Source organism: Daktulosphaira vitifoliae, unplaced genomic scaffold (assembly GCF_025091365.1).
Source record: "Daktulosphaira vitifoliae isolate Bord-2020 unplaced genomic scaffold, ASM2509136v1 Scaffold_4, whole genome shotgun sequence".
Lineage (NCBI taxonomy): Eukaryota > Metazoa > Arthropoda > Insecta > Hemiptera > Phylloxeridae > Daktulosphaira > Daktulosphaira vitifoliae.
In genome coordinates, this window is record NW_026099575.1 from 29,567,726 (window position 1) to 29,592,818 (window position 25,093).

General features: G+C 24.1%; 1 protein-coding gene across 1 annotated transcript; it reads right to left on the minus strand.

Annotated features, from left to right (window-relative positions):
* Nucleotides 1-4,612: 4,612 nt before the first annotated feature.
* LOC126905094 (NBAS subunit of NRZ tethering complex-like) lies at nt 4,613-24,987 on the minus strand. The gene is made up of 33 exons (XM_050684496.1): nt 24,789-24,987; nt 24,509-24,722; nt 24,289-24,434; nt 23,670-23,752; nt 23,404-23,593; nt 22,301-22,435; nt 21,744-21,841; nt 21,601-21,676; nt 21,348-21,521; nt 21,184-21,276; nt 20,436-20,561; nt 20,217-20,361; nt 19,848-20,163; nt 19,276-19,534; nt 19,078-19,209; nt 15,701-15,835; nt 13,056-13,210; nt 12,809-12,988; nt 12,645-12,744; nt 11,714-11,883; nt 10,509-10,621; nt 10,259-10,437; nt 10,001-10,191; nt 9,864-9,929; nt 9,639-9,796; nt 9,366-9,577; nt 9,126-9,292; nt 8,687-9,045; nt 8,221-8,369; nt 8,039-8,163; nt 7,506-7,623; nt 5,043-5,162; nt 4,613-4,969 (listed from the first exon to the last, which is right to left on the minus strand). Exons 1-33 carry the CDS (start codon nt 24,846-24,848, stop codon nt 4,685-4,687), a joined length of 5,229 nt encoding a protein of 1,742 aa, XP_050540453.1. The 5' UTR covers nt 24,849-24,987; the 3' UTR covers nt 4,613-4,684.
* Between the last annotated feature and the right edge of the window lie 106 nt (nt 24,988-25,093).

Consider the following 25,093-nt stretch of genomic DNA (forward strand, 5'->3'; position numbering starts at 1 on the left):
CAACTTTTTCAGAATAATTGGTGTTCTTTTCGCCAATATTCGAGTTGTCATGTTGATCAACAACAAAGTCGTTAACGTTTGGTTCCAACAAAATCCATTGGCATATTTTCCATTTCTGTACCATCATCTGAGTCTTCAACAATAGTGTCTAAATCATTTTCAGCAACAGTTTCAAAACTTTTATAGCCTTTCGGTATATTAGTACCATTATTTGTACCATACAAATTGGACTCAAGAACACACTCATAAAAATATTTTTTCCTAGATCATTAGAATTTTCCACTAAATAATTCAAGTGAAAATCTCGATTATTAACTGTCTTTAAAACTTAGTTCCATGCCATTAAAACAAATCCATTGACATATTTTCTATACCTGTACCAACATCTGCATCTCTAATAACCGTTGTGACATTTTCTGTTGGTGAATCTAAATGAGATTATAAACCAAGATTAATGAAACAAAATTAACACTTGTTTATATACAGGGTGTTCAGTAAGTCAGGAAACGGGTTTCTATTGTTCTCATTGTTACAAACAATTGTTTGTAACAATGAGAACAATAGAAACCCGTTTCCTGACTTACTGAACACCCTGTATATAAACAAGTGTTANTCTGTATATATCATCATATGAACTAATTTACTGCAAATTAAATAGCTTACAATTCACCATTCATTGAATTGTGATACTCTTTATAACCTTTAGTTCACATTGAGGGTCCAACAGCCATAGCTAATCTTCAAATGACTAATCATCGTCATCCTAGTACGGAAATTCACTACACCTTTAAAATAATATAAAAATAACATTTTTGAATAATTAATTATTATAATTCAAATATGCAATATTAAAATTGTAAATATCGGTACACTAAAGTTCTAAGTTTTGTAATATATATTTTTTTACTTATAAGTTTATTTATGTTGATGTTGGACAAAAATGTCTTAAATTGAATCAATTAAATTATATTGTATAATATTAAAATAAATGCATCTTTTTATTCGATTCATCGAAATTTTCATCAAATTTACGTTTTAAAATAAAACTTTTCGCATAACTTTCAGATGAAATTCTTGTCCGATAAATCATTACTACTGACTATTAACATATTTTTGTATTTATATTTAATTGTTTATTTTAAGATTCTTTAACCAAAATTGAGAATTTCTGTTGTATAAAGCTTTCTACTTAATAAAAACTGAAAATAAATATTAAACATTTTTATTTTAAAAATGAAAACAAGCATTTCATAGGAAAAAAACGGTTATTATTTCTTTTATATTTAAGTTTAATTGCTTTAAAACATATTAACACATTTTTTTTTCTTTGTATGATATGAAATTAAAGTTTATATTTTAATGAGTGTTACTAATTACCGCGTTTTTCAGTAAATCACGGCATATCAAGTTCGTCACTATTAGAAAGAATAACGTCAACAGACGCCACCATAGTCTTTGTACATCTACGAAAATAGGTGGCAGGTGGACATCATTCTCGCCACAATGGACATTTCCATCAACTGCTCAAGTGTTACGACCTTCTGAATTCCTGGTACCGTTTTTTCCATTTATGCGTCACTCGTAATACTCTAATCTCGATATTTATAAATAATCTATAGATAAATATATGTTTAATTAGTACAACAAAATCTTCTGAATCCCTGGTACTATTTTATCGATTTACTTTATCAATGAGTTGTCACTCTCATTTTTACTGTTAACGAAGAAGTTGCCTATACAGAACTCCCGACTTTATCGTAAAATGCTATTAATGGCAACTTGAAATTCAATATATAATATTTTAACAAACTAACGAATGAGTGTCGCGCTTACGATGGAATGTCTCAAGTATTTTATATTACCCTTTCCGACACATAACCGTGATTTTTTTTTTTTTGGTAAGAGATATTGGCGATATGATTACTTTAAGTAAAAAGATTACCCGGTAAAGATACTAAAAAACACTAGACTTGAGTCAAATTACTCTTTTGCTCCGATTGTATTGTATTTCTTGATTCTGAAGTATTTAGGTTATTCTTCATCAACGTTTTTTTTATGCTTAATTCCTTTTTAAATAGAAACAACATCTAAAAAAATTACATATATAACAAGAAATAAAAATTTCTGTTTTTTTTTTCGTTAACTAAGAAATAAAATCCCTTTTGAACTAGATTCTCAATATAGTCTTTGGATAAGAAAAGAATTTATTGAGGTGTGATTTCAAATATTTCTAAGTTCTAAGATTTAGTTTACCTAATGTCATGAAGGTTAAAATAAAGTAGTAAGTAATTCGACTAGGATTATTTGATAATTGCGACGTAAGTCAAATTTTAACATATATTAATATTATCGATTTACAGATTTTAAATTATATAAGTAATTATACTTCAAGTAAATAGTACCAATAATATGTACAATATACGAGGCGAGTCCAGAAAATAACGGGAATTTTCCTTTTTCTTGAAATAAATATTTATTTATTCGTCTACATTAATGTTGTCGCTTTCAAAAAAAAGTCCTCATTAAATATTAAACAGATTATTATGTATTTTGCCACAAATCCGGTCGTTTTTGGATTACTTCACGCAAACGGCGTTGATTTTGTAAGTAGTACTCATATAAATAGACATATATACTTTAAATAGAATATATAATTAAATAATGTCGTAATTCAAAACAATCCACTAAGGGAAGGAAGGTGAGATGGGTTGAGTATATGAAGATGATGAGTCTGTGTACATATTCACGTACGTGTGATCGTACAGCAGTCATCGTGTTCGGTTGATACTGCAGATTGGCTGTGGATGTCAAAAGGGCATTGTTATAGGAAGAAATAAGGGTAACACCTAAGGGTGAGGTACAGACAAAGTACAAGACACATGTACTCTGAAATGTAGAGAACGAAAGTAGATAAGGAAAAAGGAATGTACAGAGACTTGACTTTAAATAGTAAATCGGCTAGCGACAACGGAGTACTGTGTCTGATGAATGACACAAAACATAAGGTTACGTACACGAATCATCAGACTACGATAGCAAGGTCTTTAGAATTTAAATAATTTATTTAGTTTAAATAGAATTATTGCTAATTTCGAATTTTTTTTTAACGTCAATTTATCAGTCGCTTGATATGCCGTCTGTTTTATTAGCTTCGATACGAAGTTGAGAAGGTATTAATTTTACTATGATGTGTTTTTTTTTTTGTTACCACTTTTTCTCAGCTCTCACCGAACCGATTTCTTTCAATGATACGTCAAAAGATCACAAATCGTATCTAGTCGAAGACATTACCCTCAAAAATTGAAAAAAAATTCCCTCGTTCCCCGAAAATGGGGGAAATATCCAAAAAAATTACAAACTTAAAAATCGCTAATTTTCGAAATTTTTTCAATTTTTTTTACTTAAAATTGCCATACATTTTTTAAAAATAACCGAATCAATATAATTTTTTTTATAGATGCATGATATCATTACCTTTCATTTGGTATATTTTTTTTTATAGTGACCCTTTATTTGCCCACGGGGGGGACTTAAAATGACAACTTTTTCACAAAAAATTAAATTTTTTCAACTTGACTTTTGAAAATGTTCCGGAAAGTCTGACACTTTTATATATATTTTAAATTAAAGATAATGTAATGTACTTTATTATGAAAAAAAAAAATAATTCGGACTTTATTTTGTCTTCATAGTGAAAATGGCTACCAAATGCTATTTTTGTATGAAAATTTTCGATTTTGTATTTTACATTTTTAACTTTTTTATGCTATAACTATTTGAAAAATGTATGGATCAATACAATTTTTTCATGAGAAGTAGTATTTATATACTATACTAGTATTACTAGTATATACTAGTATTTATATATCTTTCATTCGACATACTTTATCTGAATCAGGATATTAATAAGGAACTAGCAGATCATGTAGCTTTTGGAATAATCCACTAATTTTTTAAAATTAAACACTATCTAAAGATTTGCATCGAAGTGTTTTTTTTTTATAGTGATTTTAATCATTTCGATTTTAATCCAACTATACCACGTCACCACTGTGCCCCAACCCCCTTGTGCTGGTTTTTTTAATTTTTTTTACTTAAAACTGCCATAACTTTTTCAAAAATTAACAAATCAATATAATTTTTTTTTTATAGATGCTTGATGTCTTTACATATCTTTTGGTATATTTTTTTTATAAATTTAACCCTTTAGCAGCCCACAGGGGGGGATTCAAAATGACTAATTTTTCACAAAAAATTAACTTTTTCAACTTAACTTTTCAAAGTGTTCCGGAAATACTGACACTTATATATATATCTTAAATTAAAGCTTATGTAATATACTTTAATATTAAAAAAAAAAATTTCGCACTGTATTTTCTCTTCACAGTGAAAATGGCTACCAAATGCTATTTTTGTGTGAAAATTCTCGATTTTATTTTTAACATTTTTAACTTACTCTTATAACCACACTTACTCATAACCACTCTTATGTAACTACCACTGAACAAAGAACACCTCAAATTATTAATTATTTTTATAGAAAATAACTACTGTAGCTAATGTTTCTTAGATCATGATTAAAATTAAAACCATTAATAATAATAAGACTATATTTGTAAAAATAAATTGTATAATTTTAATAAAAACAAGGTAAATATAATCAAACCAATAGCATATTATTATTTCACATATCTTTGGAATTTCTTGATAAATAACGATTAGCTATTTCTCTAGCTGCAACATTGGTCCTTAAAGCTGCAGGTACGCCATTGTGTATAAGGAACAAAGAACCAGCCAACTGTTTTCGATTTACAGATGTTAACAGTTCACAGACTAAACGACAATGTTTATTATTATTATTTCCAGTCAGTGTTCGACATGCTAAACTTTCAACCAATTCATCACAGTCCATTAATTGTTCCATTAATCCATATTCAAGAATAGTATCTAACACGACATCAGGTAGATCCTAGAATAACAGAATAATTCTAATAAATGTTAAAATTTCTGTTTAAAAAAGAAATAAAACAAATTTTTCATACAGAATTTGTTTTAAAGTAATCAACTGCTATAGATTCAACTGAACTTTCTCCAGATAAAAGGTATAGTAATGACAACAATGTTCTATTTATATTAGACATTTTGTTAAATTCTTCCAGTTCCTATTAATAAAATTTGTTATTAGTGTAGTATAGAGTGTATAGAGAAATAACAGTGATTAACCTCTCAACAGCGCTCGGAACTTAAAGCATTTGCTTATAATTTTGGATAAACATAATAAGTAGCAGAGTGCTATACAAGTTTATGGCATGTTACAACAATATCTTACATAAAATTTGAATGTGCTTTGTTTTGCTTATATTAATGCTTTTTTACAAATCGTGCTTTTTTCAAGTTTTTTTTTACTTATTTTATACATTTAAATAAAATTTATAACAATGACACTAAAAAATTATGATTTTTTTATTTTTTATTATGGGACATTTGCGAAAAAACTAACTAAAAATATTTTTATCATACACGTTTTTTTTTTTTTTTTTTATCTATTAGTGGCGTCAGTTGTCGCAGACTAGGGGTAATAAATATATTCACTCTGTATTAACGCTGCATTATGGAAAATCTAACTATAACTAATTCTTGTTATTTCGGCAATATCAATAAATAATATATTTTATAAATAGTATGAAACCACCGTAATTTGGTAACCACGATAGGGAATCCCTATATTTGGGGTAACCAATTACGCTGTATTGACTAATTGATCTTGGTCGTATATTTAAAATAAAAGATATCAGTTAGTGTGCTTTTAAAAAATACGTTTTAGAATTAGGATCTGAAATTTTGTCCACAGACGAGCATGACTTATATTGTACAATGTATGAGATACAGATAAAGTTTGAAAATAGTTTAATACATCTCAACACTTTAGAACTGATAAACACTTTATAAGTGTCGAGCGTTTCGAAAAATAAGCGCAGAATAAAGTTCAAACACTTATAATCAATAAAAATCAGCGAAATCAATATGGATTTATGCCAAGTCATGGTTTCTGCCGAAATTCCGTTAAATAATATTTCTAACAATATATTTAGAACATTTTTAGAGAAGTATACTGGTAAAAGTATCCCAACGGGATCGAAATTACGAAAATGTTATATTGACATTTTTAATACTATTATGGATAAAACTAAAATGAAAATACAACAAAACAAAATTTGGGTGTCAATTAATGAGACATGTGATGTTGAAGGACGATTTATAGCCAATGTTATTGTTGGAATTCATAGACCAGATTGTCTAGGCCGTATATTTTAATTTTTTAATTATTCAAGGCTGAAAAAGCAATGGACCTTATATAGCCTGGTGATATAAAATACAAAAATGTCTTATTATTTTTATCAGATCCTGCTCCCTTATGGTAAAACCAAGTACTGTTCTTAAAAATTTATGTATAAAAATGATTTACGTTACTTGTTGTAGTCACGAACTACGCAGAATTGCCGAAGAAATTCGCGGACAATTTGGTACAGTTGATGAATTTAAATCAAATATGAAAAAAATATTTCGTAATATTTCATCTCGTGTTGAATTATTTAAATTGAAGGCGCAAGGTATATATTGCCACCTAAACTAATTATTACTCGTTGGTGGACTTAGATAGAGGCTACAATTTATTATTGTCTAAATGAAAACGACCCATACAGTATCAAAAAAGTTAACAGGTGTATTAGGGTGGTCCTTATTTATATAGGTACACGTTTATTTTAAATATTTTTTACACAGTACCCTCTACATTAGTTCAGTCGTATAAGAAAGTAATGTAGGCCAACTTTAGAAGGTTTTACTGAACTATTTTGGTGCTATATTGGTTTTTTTTTTTGTTTTTTGAGTTTAACTCGATAAGTATTACACTTAACGTTAAAAAATATAGAACCTTAATTATAGAACTTATTATTGCCTATAAAAAAGGTCAACTACATAGGTTAATGTAGAGCGCAAATTCTCAACTTATAAAACAATACTGTCAAACAATAGGCGATCTTTTACATTTGAAAACTTTAGAACACTTAATAATTAATTGCAATAATGAAGATAGGAATTATCTTTAAGTAAATACATTTTTTTTTGGTAAAATAAATTAATTGGTTTTCAGCTATTATTTTAAATATTTTTTATTCATTTTTTTTAAAAAGTTTAGGTTTTGTTTTTTTTTTAAAGATTTAATCTGATTTAATTTTGTTATTAATTAAATGTAATTCTTTTATATATATATATAGTTTTACTGAAGTATTAGAAAATAGACACTAATATCTAGTATTTATAATTATAAGGTGAAATTTTTTAAATAGATTTTTTATTGTTTTTTTTTCAATGTTTTAAGTGCTTTAAGTCCCGTCCCTGCTTATAAACAATGATGTTTAACTCAAAAGACAAAAAATAATTTTTTAGTCAACATTTTCTTAACAAACCATTTTTCCTATTTAATTTTGTTTTATCTTATTTACCTTACTAGAAAAATTATGTTTATTACATATGTACTTTAATACCAATATTGATATTTTAAACTCAAATGGCTTTAAGGATAATAAACGCACCATTGCTTTGACCCAGAGTTCATTAGCTCTAAACACAAAAAAATATTAATTTAGAAACATAATATACTATCATAAAATAATTGAAATAAAAATTTGTTTAATTAATATTTAACTATTTAATATTTGACTAAAAAATCACGGATACGCATTTCAGGAACAACGCTATCATCACTAAAGCTTAACTCATACTGACATGACGACCGAAAAATATTACCTTTATGTTAGTGACTTTATCAATAAGTAATATTATCAATTTTTGCCAGTTTATACAAGTTTAATAATGGATTTTACAGTGATCCAAGATCCCAATAAATTAAATTAATTAAACCCATAGCTAGTCAAAAAATATATAAATATAAAATATGAATTTTTTTAATGTTTCGGATTATATTACATTTATATATTTATGTTATGATGTAAAAAATATGTATAACATAACTTACTCTTCAGAGTTAGGTAATAACTTTACTATTTTATCTATATCAGAAGGTGATTCAATTTTTTTAAATAACTCTGATATATTGTCACTATCGATAATTTGTCTGTCTTCAAAAACAGATGACGGAGTCTATAAATATTAATAAATTATATTAATACAAAAATTTTTTTCTACAAAATTACTTACAGAACAAGACTGTTTTATGTGCTTCTGTATTTTATCTGGTAAACTTTTAAATAATCTATTCATTACAGGACCACTACAACCAGATTGTTGAGCAGCATGATATGTTTCATATGCTGTTTCTGGATGTGTTAATAATTTATAATCAATATCTATTAAAAAAAAAAAAATAATAGTTTTAACTGATAATAATGAATAAATAGTACTAAATTAACTAAAAATATTGACAAGTCTAAAATTAATGATACTAAATTATTAATAACTAAATTAGATATTTTCATGATGAATATCTGAGGCTATGGAGAGCCACTTGAAATTTAGAAAATTATATTTATTTTACCCTATTTTAGGGTGGAAGAAAACAATAAAATATTTTATTAACTCCTAATTAATTCAATATTAAATTTGAACATTAATCACAAAATAAATTTTTGATTTTGTATTTTAACTAAAACTTAGTAAAAATTACCAGGAATGGTACTATGAACTCTTTTAAGTAACTTAATATGTTGAACAGGTGTCAATTCTTTGCAATGAAAATTATCATCAGAATAAATAAGATTCAATACAGTATAATATGCAATTAAAGCATTATGATTGATTCCAGGTACATTTTCATAAATATCTGATGTAATACTATTATAAAATTCATCATTATTCTTAATTAAGTTATTAAAATCAATCGCTACAAGAATCTCTTCAAGGTTTCTTGCTGGTAATGAATTTACACAATACTTAATAAATTCCACAAGAAGTTTGTCATGTATACTTAAGGCTTGTCTATCACATATCTCCAACGCCTTCTCTAAGTTACTCACTTGACCAGTGCTAAAAGTAGTTAAGACGATAAAAAAAATTATTTAGATTTTCAATTATAAAATATTCTTGATAAAATTTTTAGTATTCACCTAGCCATTCTTAGAAGCTCTTTATTTAATTCTTCTGGGTTTACATTAATATCAGCTTTTTTTGAATATTTACTGAATAATAAAGCATATTTACGTATATATTTTACAACTTTTAATTCAATTTCTTCATCTTGATTATCCAAGTATGAGATAACATATTTTATAAGCTTATTTTAATAAACAATAAATTTCCAAGTAAATATATGAAAATTAAAAAAAATACAATAAAATATGATATACTTGATCAGTTGGTATTTCCAGGTATTTTAAATCATTCAAGACACAAACAGCAAAACGCAAAGAAAAAATATAAAGTGCTAATTTTGAACTTAAACTTCCTTCACAATTATTGAAACATTCATCAACAATGTTGTCACTCGTTATATTTAAAAAACATAATATAGATGTAAGAGAATCATATTCTAACAATTTAAAACCATAATTTGCTAATGCTATAAAAAATAAAAATGTTTATAAGTTGAATTAAAAATAAAATTTAATCATACAATTTACCTTTATCATTATCTATTAGCGAACTATGATTACATAATAAGTCGAGTGATATTGATTTAGTAAACTCATTGAATGGATTAACTTCTATACAATTAGTACAGTTTAAGTGTACAGAACTTGTGTAGTTAGAAACAGCTAAGTAATTTAAATTTTTTATCCTGAAAAATTACTTTTTATACATACAAAAACTTAAACCACTTGTGTTCATAAATAATTAATACTTACACTGGGAGCAATAGTTGTTGATTTTTTTTTGAAATATTTTTCAATTCAAAATTCTCTAGTGTTTTTCTAATAAAAATAATTATCTAACAATTTTTGTGAAAGATCCACAGAATATTTTTATAATAATTAAAAAATACCTTAAGTTAACAATTGTGACCATATTTTCAACAGGACAGTATAAAAAAGCAAATGACAAAAATTTCTTTCTTAAGCTTATATCAGTAAATTCATTTTGATTTCCTAATTCAAAACAAAGTGGCCAAACAGATGTCTCATTTTTCTCCATAAGCTGAACACATGTTTTAGATGAAAATTTGAAATCTTTTTCCTACAAAACATGTGATGTCATAAGTTTATAAAAATTAAACCTAATAAAAATTATTTCAAAAGTTTACATCATAAGCAATCATAGCACACTTAAAAAGAATAAACGATTCAGTACAAGAAAATTTTTCATTACAGGAAATTTCTAGTTTTTGTGCTAATGTAATAAATTTTTTTGTTAATGTATAATTTTTTGGTTTAGCAGTTATACTAATATCAATCAATTTCCACTTATCCTTACAGTTACGTACTGAAAATTTTAAAGGAGTATTAATCATAATTTATAAGTACACAATAATAAACTATAATTAAATTTACTACCTTGAATCGGAAGTATTTTAGTGCCTAAATTATTTAACATTGTCATTGCTGTCACTAAATTCCATTCATATTTTAAATATTCATCAATATCAGGAACAATATGTAAACATAACCTTAATATAAATTAAAATAAAATATTTTTTTTAAATTTATTCCATCAAAATAACCTAGTATTCTATTAAAATACATATGTCTTAACTTATGTACATATCTAGGGAGAGATCTTAAGAGACCAGGACCATTTCAAAATGAATACAAAATATATTTTACAAGGTGTTTCTTTTATCATTGACCACTTAATTATTATTAGTTTCATTTAGTTGTTATACATTTTTCTTAATTTATCAGTCATAAAGTATTTTTTATGTTAATGACTTATACTTTATAAGGGTTTCAACTTTAATTTTTCAAATGGAAACATATATAACTAATATATATATATTTTACATTTTCATTTAATTTAGATTGTAAATACTAGTTTGTAAATATCAATATTTGGTACTGTTATAATACTGTAACTAATGACCATAGCAGCTGAATTTGTAAATTTAACTTAAAAAAAAATATAATTAACTCCACTCCTCATCTAAGCATTCTCATCTCTGCTCTACTTTCTTATCAACCTCCCAACACTCTGAACCATACATCATAGCTGATCTCACTACAGTCTTGTAGAAAATACCTTTCAGCCTCATTGAAATTCTTTTATCGCATAAGACACTAGACGCTTTTCTTCTCTTCAATCACCCGCACTTCATGCTGTGTCTTACTTTGAGTTATCAATAATTTTCGAAATAATTAGCTTTTACTAAGTCATATTTTTAATTGGGTCATTATCTAATAAATAACTCAGTTAATTAAACATGTTACCATTTAAAAAAATTAAGTTGACCTTATAAAGTATAAAGGATAAACATAAAAAATATTTCATGACTGAAAAATTGAGAAAAATATTTAACTATGAGAAACTAATAAAATTATTAGATTTTTATATTTTTTAATAATTTAGTGGTTGTTAATAAAAAAATCATCCTGTACTATTAAAATTTAACTTAATACTTGTTGATGCAACTTGTTACATGATAAGGAATTTTTTCTTTTATTCCCCACCCTAAAAATATATTACTAAAATATATGCCTGTCTAAAATATATTAATTAAAACAAAGTAAAATAATAATTAAAATAAATATTATGATAAAATTACTTTGCTAAATTCATTGTTGAATCATTGAAAGATTTTGATCGGTCAAAGTACAAAGCAAATGTATCTTTAATAAGTTTTACACATACATCTTCAGGCAATTTCATTAAAATATCTTTGCACAACATAATAATATTTTCATTGTGACAAAATAATAATTTTTTTGAATACTCCTGACAATAAATTATATTAGTAAAATAGTTGTAAATTATTCAACTTATTGCAGTCTCACATTATTTAATTTTATTAATTAAAAGAGAAACGTAAAAGATCAATAGTTATAACTCATATAATAAGTGAAAAGTCTGACTATTACACTTCTGAAACTATTTTGTTATAAAAAATTTGTGACCTAAATTATTTGATAAAAATAAAATAAAATCTTCAGTTATTTTTAAAAAGATATAGTATATATATTATATATTAACATACAAGATAAGAATTCTATAAATTCCAGGCAATAAAGTTCTAAGAATAGAAGATAAACAATGTGAATTAACTATAGATTCTATCATAGCTCATAGATTTATCTTTTAAATAGGAAAAAGAACTTTAGCATTCTTCACTCTCTTCCTTTTCATTTACAAAAAATATATATAATTTTTAATTTTATATTTATAGTTGTATTTATAAATTTTTTTATTTAAAAATATATTAAACCCCTCCCCAGAATATTTCATATTTTAGTTGTGTCTATGAATTACATAAGCTCAACATATAAATGATATTTGAATATTTAATTTTTCAAAAAAAAAAAAAATAATTACAAACAATACTTATTTTAAAACAAAAATTATTTTACCATAAAATAATAATAATAAAGACAAAAATAATAACATTAAGTATTAATAATCTATATAGGGTGATTAATTAACTATGCCTCACAAATTATCTCTGAAAATATAAGTTATCTTTTTTTTATATAAATAAATACCTCATAGCAGATTATATTAGGAAGTACTGGAAAACATAGATTTGATATTTTTAATAAATCTGCCAAAAAATTTGCCCAATATTTTTCTGTTTGATTTTTCCTATTCAATTAAAAAATTATTCATTAATAATTTTTAAAAATTGTAAAAATAAAGTAAGACTCACATAGATGTAAAATTACAAATTGAAACCATTGTATTTCTATAAAAATTTTCACTATTCAAATTATCCAGCAAAATTTTTAATGAATATTTTATACCATAACTACACAAAATTTTTGACGCATTGATTAATTGTCTTGTAGTATCTAGTTTTTCAATAAGCTTTTGACTGATACATTTATTCCTAAAATTTCAACAAAAAAAAAAAAAAATATTATTGTTTTTAATTATTAAATTTTTTTATTCCTTACTCGAGTATTTTTGTAAGTGATGAAATAATAGACATAGCTTCTTCAAGTTGGTCACATTTTTCATACATGTAAACACATGATAAACCCAAAGTTATTTTTGCTTCATCTGATACTTCAACCATGGCCCAACCATTTATTTGAGAATACTCAAAAAACTTAAAAAAATAATTAGTTACTTACATGAAATGAAAATATAAATTTAAATGTATGCATAATACTTTAAAAAATATATATTATTTTTGTCTAAAATAAAGATAGACTGCCGTAAAGAAATGTATAAAATAAAAATAGTCATCACCCATCTCTCACCCGCAATCTATATTCTAATAATAGAAATTTTAATAAATTCTAAAATACTGGTTCAAAAGCTGTTATTGACTAAACTATTTTCTTAATTAGATAATTTTCAAATTTGTTAGCAAGTTAAATATTTGTGTTACCATTTGAGTAATTAAAATTGATACTTATAAAAAGCATAAGGAATAAATAGAAAAAAAAAGAACTGCATTATTGATAGATTGAGATATACATTAAATTAAAGAAGTCCAAAAAGAAATTTTATCAATTTGTTATTATTGTACTAAAAATTGTATTATTAAAAAAAATCACCTGTGTTTAATAATATATAGTATGAACAAAATAAGAAAATATTAATTAAATGAAATATCTTACTTAAAATGTTTAATTTATGTCAATTATGAGTTTTATTATGTTCATTAATAGATATATATAACATGGTACACAATGTTTTAACAAATCTATCAACTCATGATATAAAAATTGTTTTTTTGTAACTTCAAAATAACTAGTTTTTATAGCTTTATACAAAATATTTTAATGAATAAATAACAAATTTATAATAAATATTTATTAAGTGACAAGCATTTTAATACATACAGTGCGGGTGGGTACAGCTCGTACTGATGTATATTTATTACGCAAACTCCATCCATCTCACATACCTGATCCATGTATCAAATTCTTGTAACTCAATAATTACTCATTCTAAATTTATTTACGACCCATCAAAATTTTTAGTTAAGTGGTTAAGTTTTAAGTGCTTAACTTAAAAGTTAAGTGATTTAAAATTAACTATTTTGAAAATAAAAAAACTTTAAATTTTTTATAATTAAAAACAAATAATAAAAAATATGATCTTAACACAGTTAAACAAAACATAAATTATTAAAAATTGTTATTGAGTAATAATGCTTTATGGAGTTATACGTAAAAAAAGTTACTTAAAATAGATTCCCCTGATAAAATTAAGGCTACTAATTAAGTTTGAGCACTTCTATTTTTAGAGAAAATTTACAATCCCTTATATTTTATTCTAGTTTTACAGTGATAGTTAATAATATATTTATACTTAATAAAAATATATTCTAAATAATAATATTATTTTCATTTTGTAAGTAATTGAGTAAGTTGGGATAAACGAATGTATTACAAATAATATAAAAACTTCATAATAACATTAAATAGTCATATTTCCTTATTTGTCGTGTTAATTTTTATGAAGTAGAAAATACAAGAGTTTTTGTTTGAATAACAGCGACTAAACAAAGGAAAAATATGAAAATAATAAAAAAATAATTCACACTACCACAATGAAATAGATGTGAGAGAACATAAAAATATATATATTGACACATGAGTTACTATGCAATACCAACCGTACACTCCACATCAAAAAACATCTGACGTCTATAGCAGGGAAGCGTCAAACGTACCATACTTATTGTTGTGTCAACATATGTTATTATGTAAATGTTATATTCATATTTGTATATATTTTTTATATGTATATTTTAATTGTTATATTCAAATTGAAATTATGTATTTATAATATTTATAACATTCAGTAATAATAAAATTAACTGCATCATAGTTTCTATATTACAGGTGATTTATTTACAAAATAAAAGTAATATTGGATTTTTTAGTTTAAAGTACTCTTTTGATTTAACCCTTACAGGATTGTGAACTATATTTTTTGAAATATTAACATACATATTTAACTAGCTTATAAATTAGAAAATACCTAATCCAACTTTTGTACCAGTATTTTGGAAGTTATTACCATTTTAAATTATATAAACACAATAGATTTTTGGTGAGTTATAGGTAGTGATCATTTTTAAGTTATTAACATTTTTATAACTAAGTTAAAATAGACCGAGAAATGTCTAATAATAAATGTTTGAAAGTTATTTAAAATTATTTTGAGTTAAATTTGGTGATGATGATTTATAAATAAATTAATAAATTTAAAGTTCTTCCAAAATTTCTCAAAAATTATTAAAAAGTATTAAATTCCCATAATTTTACAACACTAAATGTTGATTGTATCAAAAGGTATAGAAGTTAATAGTTAAATCTGTTTCACTCTGTATATAAATAATATAGAAAAATATATTTTGTTATTATTTTAAATGAAATTAAGCTATTTGAAATAATAATATTAGTTCTTAAATTTTAAATAAATTTATAAAAAGTTTTAGTTCCGCCTAAAAGTTTTAGAGAAATGCACTAAGGTTACTTTAAACTAATGTCTGTTATTATGAACAGACAATACTTCTTCATAGTATACAAAGCTGATATTATTAACTATTTATTTATAACATATCTAAAAAAAACCTTACTTGTGATACATTTATTAATGAAATTTCACTTGTTTCAACTAAATACCGTTCTAATAGATGAAATGTGTCTTGCTTAGTTTCAATATATGGCAAAAAATAATATTTCATGTTATATAAAAATGAACTTTCATCACACTAAAAAACATTGTAAAATGTTAATAAAAAGTAGAGATACATATTATGCTAATATTATAAACAGATGAAAAAATTATAATTTTGTACTGATTGTCAATTATAATATTAAAAAATATTAATAAAACTAAACACCAAAATACTAAATTATAATCTGAAACATATTAATTATGAACTATAAAAAAATGATAAAGCCTTATTTGTTAAGTGTAACACTATTCAATATTTTTATTTTTCAAATAGATTAATAATCAATCATAATTAATAGTTATTATCAATACAATTTTAACAAAGCTTTGTTTAATTTAAGAATACATTTTTTGTGTATATATATCAACAAAATTAAATCTAAAAATTTAACAATTCACATATAATAATAATTGAAACTAATTTTTAGTTTTATAGTTTCTATAAATATAAATAATATATAATACATTTTACAGTACATGAGCGTCCTCACAGAGAATGTGGAAGATAGAACCCCCATGACAGTGGCGGATCCAAAGTGGGGCGCAGGGGGAGCGCGCCCCCTCAGGTACTGGCTTATTGATTAAATTAAAATACCTTTAATTAGGACTAGTATCTAAAAATCTAAAAATAAAAATAATAAGTGCATGCGAATTGTGTAGGAACACTCATTGCTTTATTGAAATAACATCAATAATAGAATATATATCAGTGTTGAGAAGGAACTAGTTCCAAAAGGAACGGATTCCTGGAACGAGTTCTTTTTGAAGGAACGATGCTAGGAACTGCTTCCTTTTAAAATAAAGGAACGAGGAAAATGAACAAATTCCATTTTTTAAGGAACGTGAACGGAAATTACAGTTCCTAAAATTTTTTATAAACATGTTTCAGTGTAGTTTTCTTCGTATCTAGACATTAAAATATTATGGTATTTTTAGTTGACTTTTGACAATGGAAGTCCCCTATATACCCAGCCGAGATCGTAGGCTGTTTAAATGAATCAATTGATTATAGATAGAGTTATTATCACATGTAGGTATACAGTAAATATTTAATATATGTGTACATATATTAAATAATGCACCGAATATTATCGTCGTTTCTTGTTAACTAATTTATGTTAAAGGTTTTGGGTTTTCTGATTTATTATTTCTAACTTATATGTAGACAATAGACATTGGTCGCGTTGACACAAGTCGTTAGCATTTACTACCTGCTTATAAATATAATTTTCGAATACTTTTAGATAAGGAATACTACAAATTTGTTTTGTATTCGACTGCTGATGAAAATCATTGATGACCGTTATCATGATCTCATTGCCACAATTTTTTAAATAACTTATAAAAGGAACGAAGAGTGGAACGAGTTCTTATTTTGGAGGAACTGGATCTGGAACAAGTTCCTTCTTAATATAAAGAATTAGGATCTGGAACGAGTTCATATTTTAGAAAATGAACGGGGAACGGAACGAATTCCATTTAAAAAGGAACTTTCCCAACACTGATATATATATATACTGACATACTGTATTATAACTTTATATTGAAACAATTGTGTTATTTATAGAACACGCTACATGTATTTTTTATTTTAAATTTTAACAATTGCTTAAAACATGGTTAAGGTCCAAAATGAGTGCAGATAGATTAACAGGTCTTGCTTTGTTGTATATTCACAAAAATATTAATATTCATAATAATATCAAAAATATCATTGACAGATTTGCTAATGACAAAAAAAGAAAATTAGATTTTATTCTTTAATTATTTTAATAGTATTTGTTACAAACTTAGGTGTTAAGTTATAATATTGTAAGAAATGTATATTTTGTTTTTATTTGTTAAATAGCTTTTAATTTCAAATAAAGATCTTCATATGCAATTAATTTTGATTAACGAGTTTATTTTTATAGACCTATGTCCTCAAAGTCATCAAAAAACATATACTATAGTAATTTAAAAAATTATTATGCAACAAACATTAAACGAATTTTTAAAAATAGAAATGTAATAAATACAAAATAATAAATTAGTTCTTAAAAGAAAAAAATGTATCTAATAACGCCCCCCCCTGGAATAAATTCTGGATCGACCCTGCCCTATGATGAAAATAAATACACATTGAAGATGTAATTCAGAGGTAGGAAAAAATTTCTTATGCATATCTTTCTAAGGCAAAACCCTGAGATTGCCAATGTTACAATAAAACTCTTAACATTTTTATTAGGGCATAATTTGCTACTGGATTACTTTAAAGTAAAAATTTTATATTATAAAAAAATAATTGTATGATTTTAGTTTATTTATTTATTATTTTTACTATTGAGGATTGAAGGCTCCTATAAATGTATTGTATTCTAAATGTTTTTTTTTCCAGTTTTCAACTGAATGGATGTTCTATAAATATATTTTAAACTTTTATAATAAGAATTAAATTATAGAATGCCTAGTTTATAACTGGAATTTATAGCATTTATTGGGTGATAAAATTCTAAATATTACCATCATTTAATAATTATATAATATATATATATACTATATAATTATATTCCTTAACATTTATATATAAAACCCTAAGCACATTGAATTTCAGTGAATAGTATACAAAAATACAAACATATATGATATTGTAAAATAGAGTACAAACTAATTAACAGAAAGAAGTTTGAAGAACAATTAAACTCATAAATGTTTTAATACAATAAAAGAACTACCATTATTTAATTAATGATTTGGTTACATATTCGTTTAATTAAACATCAACACATATAATATTTTTTGAAATTCTTAACTTATAAAAAAGTTAATAACAATAAAATAAACAATAATAATCATTACCATAAATAAGGGTCTCTAATAATATTTTTTTAACATTAATATTGTTTCAAATTATTAGATATTTTTTACGATACTGAAAATAATTTGATATTAAAATATATCAATATCACAATAAAAAAATAAAAATGTTGGTACTACATTATAAGAGTGTTTAAATATTGGAATGAACTGGCATGTGCATGAAAAATTTCTAAGTAAAATTTAAATAAGGCATGAAAATATATTCTTGACAAGCCCATTTAAATCAGTAACGATAATATTTCAATACAATATCAATATAAAAATTTTATCAAAAAAACTGATGTAAAAATTATATTAATGTTCAATAATCTTTGTTAATACCTCATAATAAGTAAAAAATAATTTGTTTAATTTTTTTTATTGAAGCATACCAAAAAATACTATAATATAATAAAATAGCTTATTTGGTTAGCATACCTTAGACATAAACAGAGTTCCTTTTTCAAAAGTGGTGAGTTGTTCAATATCTTTCAAATACAAATTGTCAAAACCTAATTCATACACTAAGACTTCTAACACAGATAAATCTTCAATTAACTGTTTTAATCCCTGAAAAAAATCTCATATTCATTTATGTGATATATTTTAATAATAATAATTTTAGTAAATTTATACTTTTATATTGTTTTCACAAGCTATATTTGCTAATTCTGTAGTATGTTGAACAAGTTTAGTATTTAGTTCAATATCTCTAATTCTCTTAGTATACCAAAAAATTAAATCATCCTCTGTTAAAGATATTGGCTCAATAGTTTCTAATGTATTAGTAAGTAATTTGAATCGATCAGATTCACACCAATCCAAATCTCTAAACACTTTTGACTCGAGCATAACAATTTGATTTAAAGAAGAGTTCCAAACTGGTAACAGGTGTCTAATAATAATTAGTTTAAATGCAGTTTTAAATTATAAGCTTTTACATTGAGAGTCTAGAAATGAAGGAGCATATCAACCAATTCATTAATTTTCATGAGAGTAAAATTTAATTCCATTTAAGCCTATGAAAAATTAAATTCTTTCTTTAAAAATATTATACTTTTCAATATCACTAATAATACATCATTTTCACCTTAAAAAATATTTTATATATTAGTCAAAATTATTTAGACTAATAATCAAAATATTCCAATTTTGGTTGATACACTAATTTATTCTAGACTTTATTCTTGACGTGTTCAATATATTACCTATAAAGCTTTGGCATTAACGTTTCTGGAAATTCAGATAAAATGTCTAACCAATGTGATAGAACAAATTGGCTATAATAAGTCATAACAATAGATACGGCATCTACTTGACACTGCCTGGCCAACTGAAATGCCCATTGTAATGGACTCAGATCTCTTAAATGTCTATAGGTCTGCGCCTTATAATATGTTTCATAATCACCATCCATTTTTTGTAAAATCATTTCATATGCTGTTAATTTATCTAAGTATTTCAAAAGTTGCAATCTAGATATTACAAATTCTTTACCACTTTGACTAATTGACTCAGATACTTCTGAAAATTTCTAGCTAAAATAAAAATTTAAACAAATTTGAAAAGAAAATTACTAGAGTTCTCTTTTTCTGTAGCTACATAAGCAGAAAAATCTGTTATTTCTAGGCCATATCTTAATATCAACTTAGCTCCTAACAATGTATCAGGTACACGGTCACAACATTCTCTAATAATCCATTTCTTATCAGATATTTTACTCTATTAAAACAAAAATAGTTAAAATGGCATTATTCATAAAAAATTTTCAAAAAATATAAATAAATATAATATACCAATATAAAATTTATTGTATTTTCAGAAACTATACTATCCCTCCATTGATGCTTATAAACTAAATCTTTATTTAGTTCATACATAACAGCAATATCTAGAGCTTCATCATAATTTTTTTCTTGAATCTATCAAAAAATTACCAAAAATTATAATTAATTTAATTTACTATTTATATATAGAAAGAAGGAAGCATTATATGTATATATGGTTTGCCAATTTTTGGAAAAAATTCAAAGCCCTTCATTTTACCGCATCAAAATTTTGTATAGTTATTATGTTAATAATCACAGAAGTTCTATATTAAAATTAAAATTAGATAAAATTTTTAAAAAATGTTTAATGAAACCATATAATATATATATATATATATTGTAATAAAAAAGTTAAAAAATAAATAAAAATTATACATTTAATTTATTAAAAATAAATTTTAAAAACTTGATATAAAATTTGTAAACATTTACATAGGTAGGGCAAGATTTTTAAAATAAAAAATATGTGTTTACAGAAAGTTACAGAAAAATACAAAAAAATAGACATTAAGTTTATAGGAATAATAAAAAATTTGTAATAGTTTATTCAATTTCTCAGTAATACTAGCTAATATAAACATAGTCTTTGGGGGCTTAGCTCCCCAAAAATTATATGCATTATTACATAAAAATTATTTTTTGGATGGGGAAAAATTAAAATTGGCTGTCTCAAAAAATTGACAACCCTACGTTTATGATATAAAACAATTGTTACCTTTTTTATAATTAGCTGTTGCGGAGTAGTTTTAGTAATAGCTAGAAGTTTATGAACATATGTTGTAGCTGGTTTGGTAATTAAAGATATATCCTTAAAATATAATTTTTATTAAATTCAATTATTGATAAAACAAATTATTTTATAAAAGAGATTCAATTTACATTTATATTGTTTGAAGATTCTTCTGACTCAAAATCAACAACAACAAAATTATCATCATTGTATATGCCACATAATTTATAATATGATGAACTCATTTTTGTATTAACAACACTTTGTTGTCCATTTTTGCTACAAATAACAATAGTACCATCAGAGCATCCAAGAACCAAAACCTTAAAAAAAAAAATTAATAATAATATTTAAATAATGTTTATTATTTTAATTCAAATAAAAGTGAATAATACACAATACCTCATTACACCACCAATTAACATCTATAATTCCACCATATTCTTTTTGTTCATTTACAGACCAATCTTGGGAAATCCTAGAAATTTATGTGGCATAAATATAAGCAAAATACTCAAGTGTGTATCTAAAATTATGCTACTAACATTATTTTTGGAAAATCCCATACACAAATATTTTGAGATGCATATAAGCAGGCTAAACTGGTAGCTGAAGGTGATAAGCTTATTTTTGTTATGAATATCTATAAAATTAAATTTATTTAAAAAAAAAGTTAAATAAAAATTACTAAGTCATGTCAGCAAACGAAATAAGCCATGATTAAGCAAATCAAATAATTCTCAAATAATAAATTGTGATTCTTTTTTTATTATTATGTCTATACAAATGTATATTTAATTTTATATGCTAACACCATTAAAATAACATTGTTTTTAATTTAAATATTTATTCAATTATGATATTGTTGATACATTTTGCATGATTTAAAGTAAATATTTTAAATGTTGACTTAAAAAAATTTTATCATAAAAATTATTAAAATAACAAAATATCAATATCAACTAAATGCAATTCAAAAATTATGTTCATTCAAATTAAAAATTTCTTTTTAATGTTTTGTTAAAATTATTTTTGTTATAGTTAAATGTCATAATTAAATTTATTGGCCTAATTCACTCACATTTATTGTTATTATACTTACATTTTTTCTACGAAGTAATGTATTGACTAATCTAGACCAAAATCCTACATGTTTAATATTTATAGATATAACTGGACTATAATAAGGTTCATATGATATCATTGACCACAAATTTAGACCAGAACCATTTAGATCCTGTTGAAAAGTCATATATTTATAAATAGTTCATATATGTATAGAAAATAGTTGAATAAAAAAATTGTTAATTTTTCTTTTTAGCTTCGATGCGAAGCTGAGAAGGTATTGGTTTTACTATGATGTGTTTTTTTTTTTTTTTTCTGTTACCACTTTTTCTCAGCTCTCACCAAAACCGATTTCTTTCAACGATATGTCAAAAGATCACAAATCATATCTAGTCGAAGACATTATCCTCAAAAATTGAGAAAATTTCCCTAGTTCCACGTAAATTGGGGAAATCTCCAAAAAAATTACAAATTTAAAAATCGCTAATTTTTGACATTTTTTCAATTAGATATTTGACTTGTTTATAAAATAGAAAATAATCTAATTAAAAATATGACTGGTGGTTTTGGACTAGTACTTTGAAAGGTATTTTTATACCTTGGTTAGAGGAAGAGTATGACTGGGAAACGAATAGTAATAAAATAACAGAATCTACTCCTCACTTCTAGTCATTACTTTAAATTACTAATAACTTCTGAAATACTAATCTGAAAATTGTTACCAACCAGTCAGTTTCAATCATTATCAATTAAATAAGCTAGTTAATTATACATGTTACTATTTGAAAAATTAAAGTAGACACCTCTAAAAGTTATAAGGAATGATTCTAAAAAGTAGTTATTAGCTGATAAATCAACAAATATATGTAACTCAATGAAATCAATTTTTTTTTTCTAATATAGTATTTATATTTAATTGAGTAATTTATGATAAACCACCATAAAGAGGTTTCTTTACTTTGATATAAAAAGAATATAAAACATAAATTATAATCTCTACATTTATTCATACAAAGGTTGTAGAAATGCTAATAAAGAAAAAATATGAATTTTTAATATTACTTTTATTCTACGAGTAATTCAATACTCTATACTTAATGTATAATCCTTTATAAGTTAAATCATTAATTTATAAAATACCCATTTATTTTGAATATTAGCTGATGATATAACGTATGCTGGATCTGAACATAGAGTAACACATGATAATGATGAAGCACCCAAAATATGTACTAAGTTGAATGTATGTTGAATCTGATAGCCATAAACTGATGAAACAGCATAACTTGTCAATGTTCCATTTCCTCCAATTAAAATCAATTCATAGGACCTTAAATATAAATAATAAACACATTTTCATAAATTTCAATATGTTTTTAGAATTTTCTTTTCAGTTCAATAATTACCATTTAGATGATTTAGTTCGTAAATCTAAGAAGACCATTTCTTTGGCCAAGTCATTATTATGTGATTTACAATTTTTAGATATCTAAATATGTATAATACTTTTAAATTACATAATAAATATATTTTATTCTTATACTTCATTTTTATACTTTTTTTTTTTTTACAATATAGAATTCTAAAATTATGAAAATTATTATCATTCTAATTTTATTTAATATTGTTGTCTATTCTAAATAAAAAATAACATATTGTCATTTGAATTAAAAAACCTCCTTTATGCAAAAAATAAAATATATATCATTAAACTTTTTTNAAAATAACATATTGTCATTTGAATTAAAAAACCTCCTTTATGCAAAAAATAAAATATATATCATTAAACTTTTTTTCCTTAATTCAGAATTATTGATTTTTTTATTTCCATTTTTTGTACATAGGAGGATTTTCATAATATTTTAGAAATTTAATATGTTTCAAAATAGTTTTATAACCAGTAGAAAGCAAAATGATACCATTACTAATTAGTAAAGAGTTATTAGCATTAAAAATATAATAGAAAATCTAAACTTAAAACTATTTATACTTGTTAAAATAGTAACTTGGTTTTTTCATACTTACAGGTTCTATAATAAATAAATTGGAAGCAAGTAAGTCATAGCAGGAGATATTGGCTTGTGTAGTAGCTATAGCAAACATAGAGCAATCTGGACTCCAAGCTAATACTCTTTTTGATGGATATAAGTCATTAGCTATAATATCTGGTACTAAAATTAAAGTTACTCTATGATAATTTATAATTCTTTTGATAAGGACTAGGAATATTTATCAAACATCTTACAAGATGCTTTTGCCAAAATTTTATTATAATGTTTATCAGTGCGCATTTCAAGTGTAGTTGGTTGCACTACAGCTAAAACTTGTCCATCTCCACCAATACAAAATTTCCAAGATGGTTTTTGATAGTTATGAGAGTCATCAAAAAAATATGGAATATTTTTCATAATACCAAAATAATCAGTTAGACTTTTATCCTTTCTTTTACGAATCTTTTTCTGTAAATTTAAGTAAAATAGTATATTTTATTAAATTAATTTTTTCCAGTTTTAAATTAAACTTACAGAATCAGACTCATACCACTGAATGTATTCTGACACAATATAAAGTTTCTTTTCATCCATTTTATACAATATTTAATGAAATAAATTATTGGAAATTTAATTTAATAATACATATAGTGAGCAGCATAATAAATTTTAAAAATTATAATTTTTACTCAATATTTTATCTATAAATTTTTAGAGAATAATCTATAATTTTTTTATAATTTCAAATTTATGCCAGCGTGTTATCACTGTATTTCAACTTTTAAATTACCTTATCAATAATATAGTTATCAATACTAAAATATGACAATATAGATAAG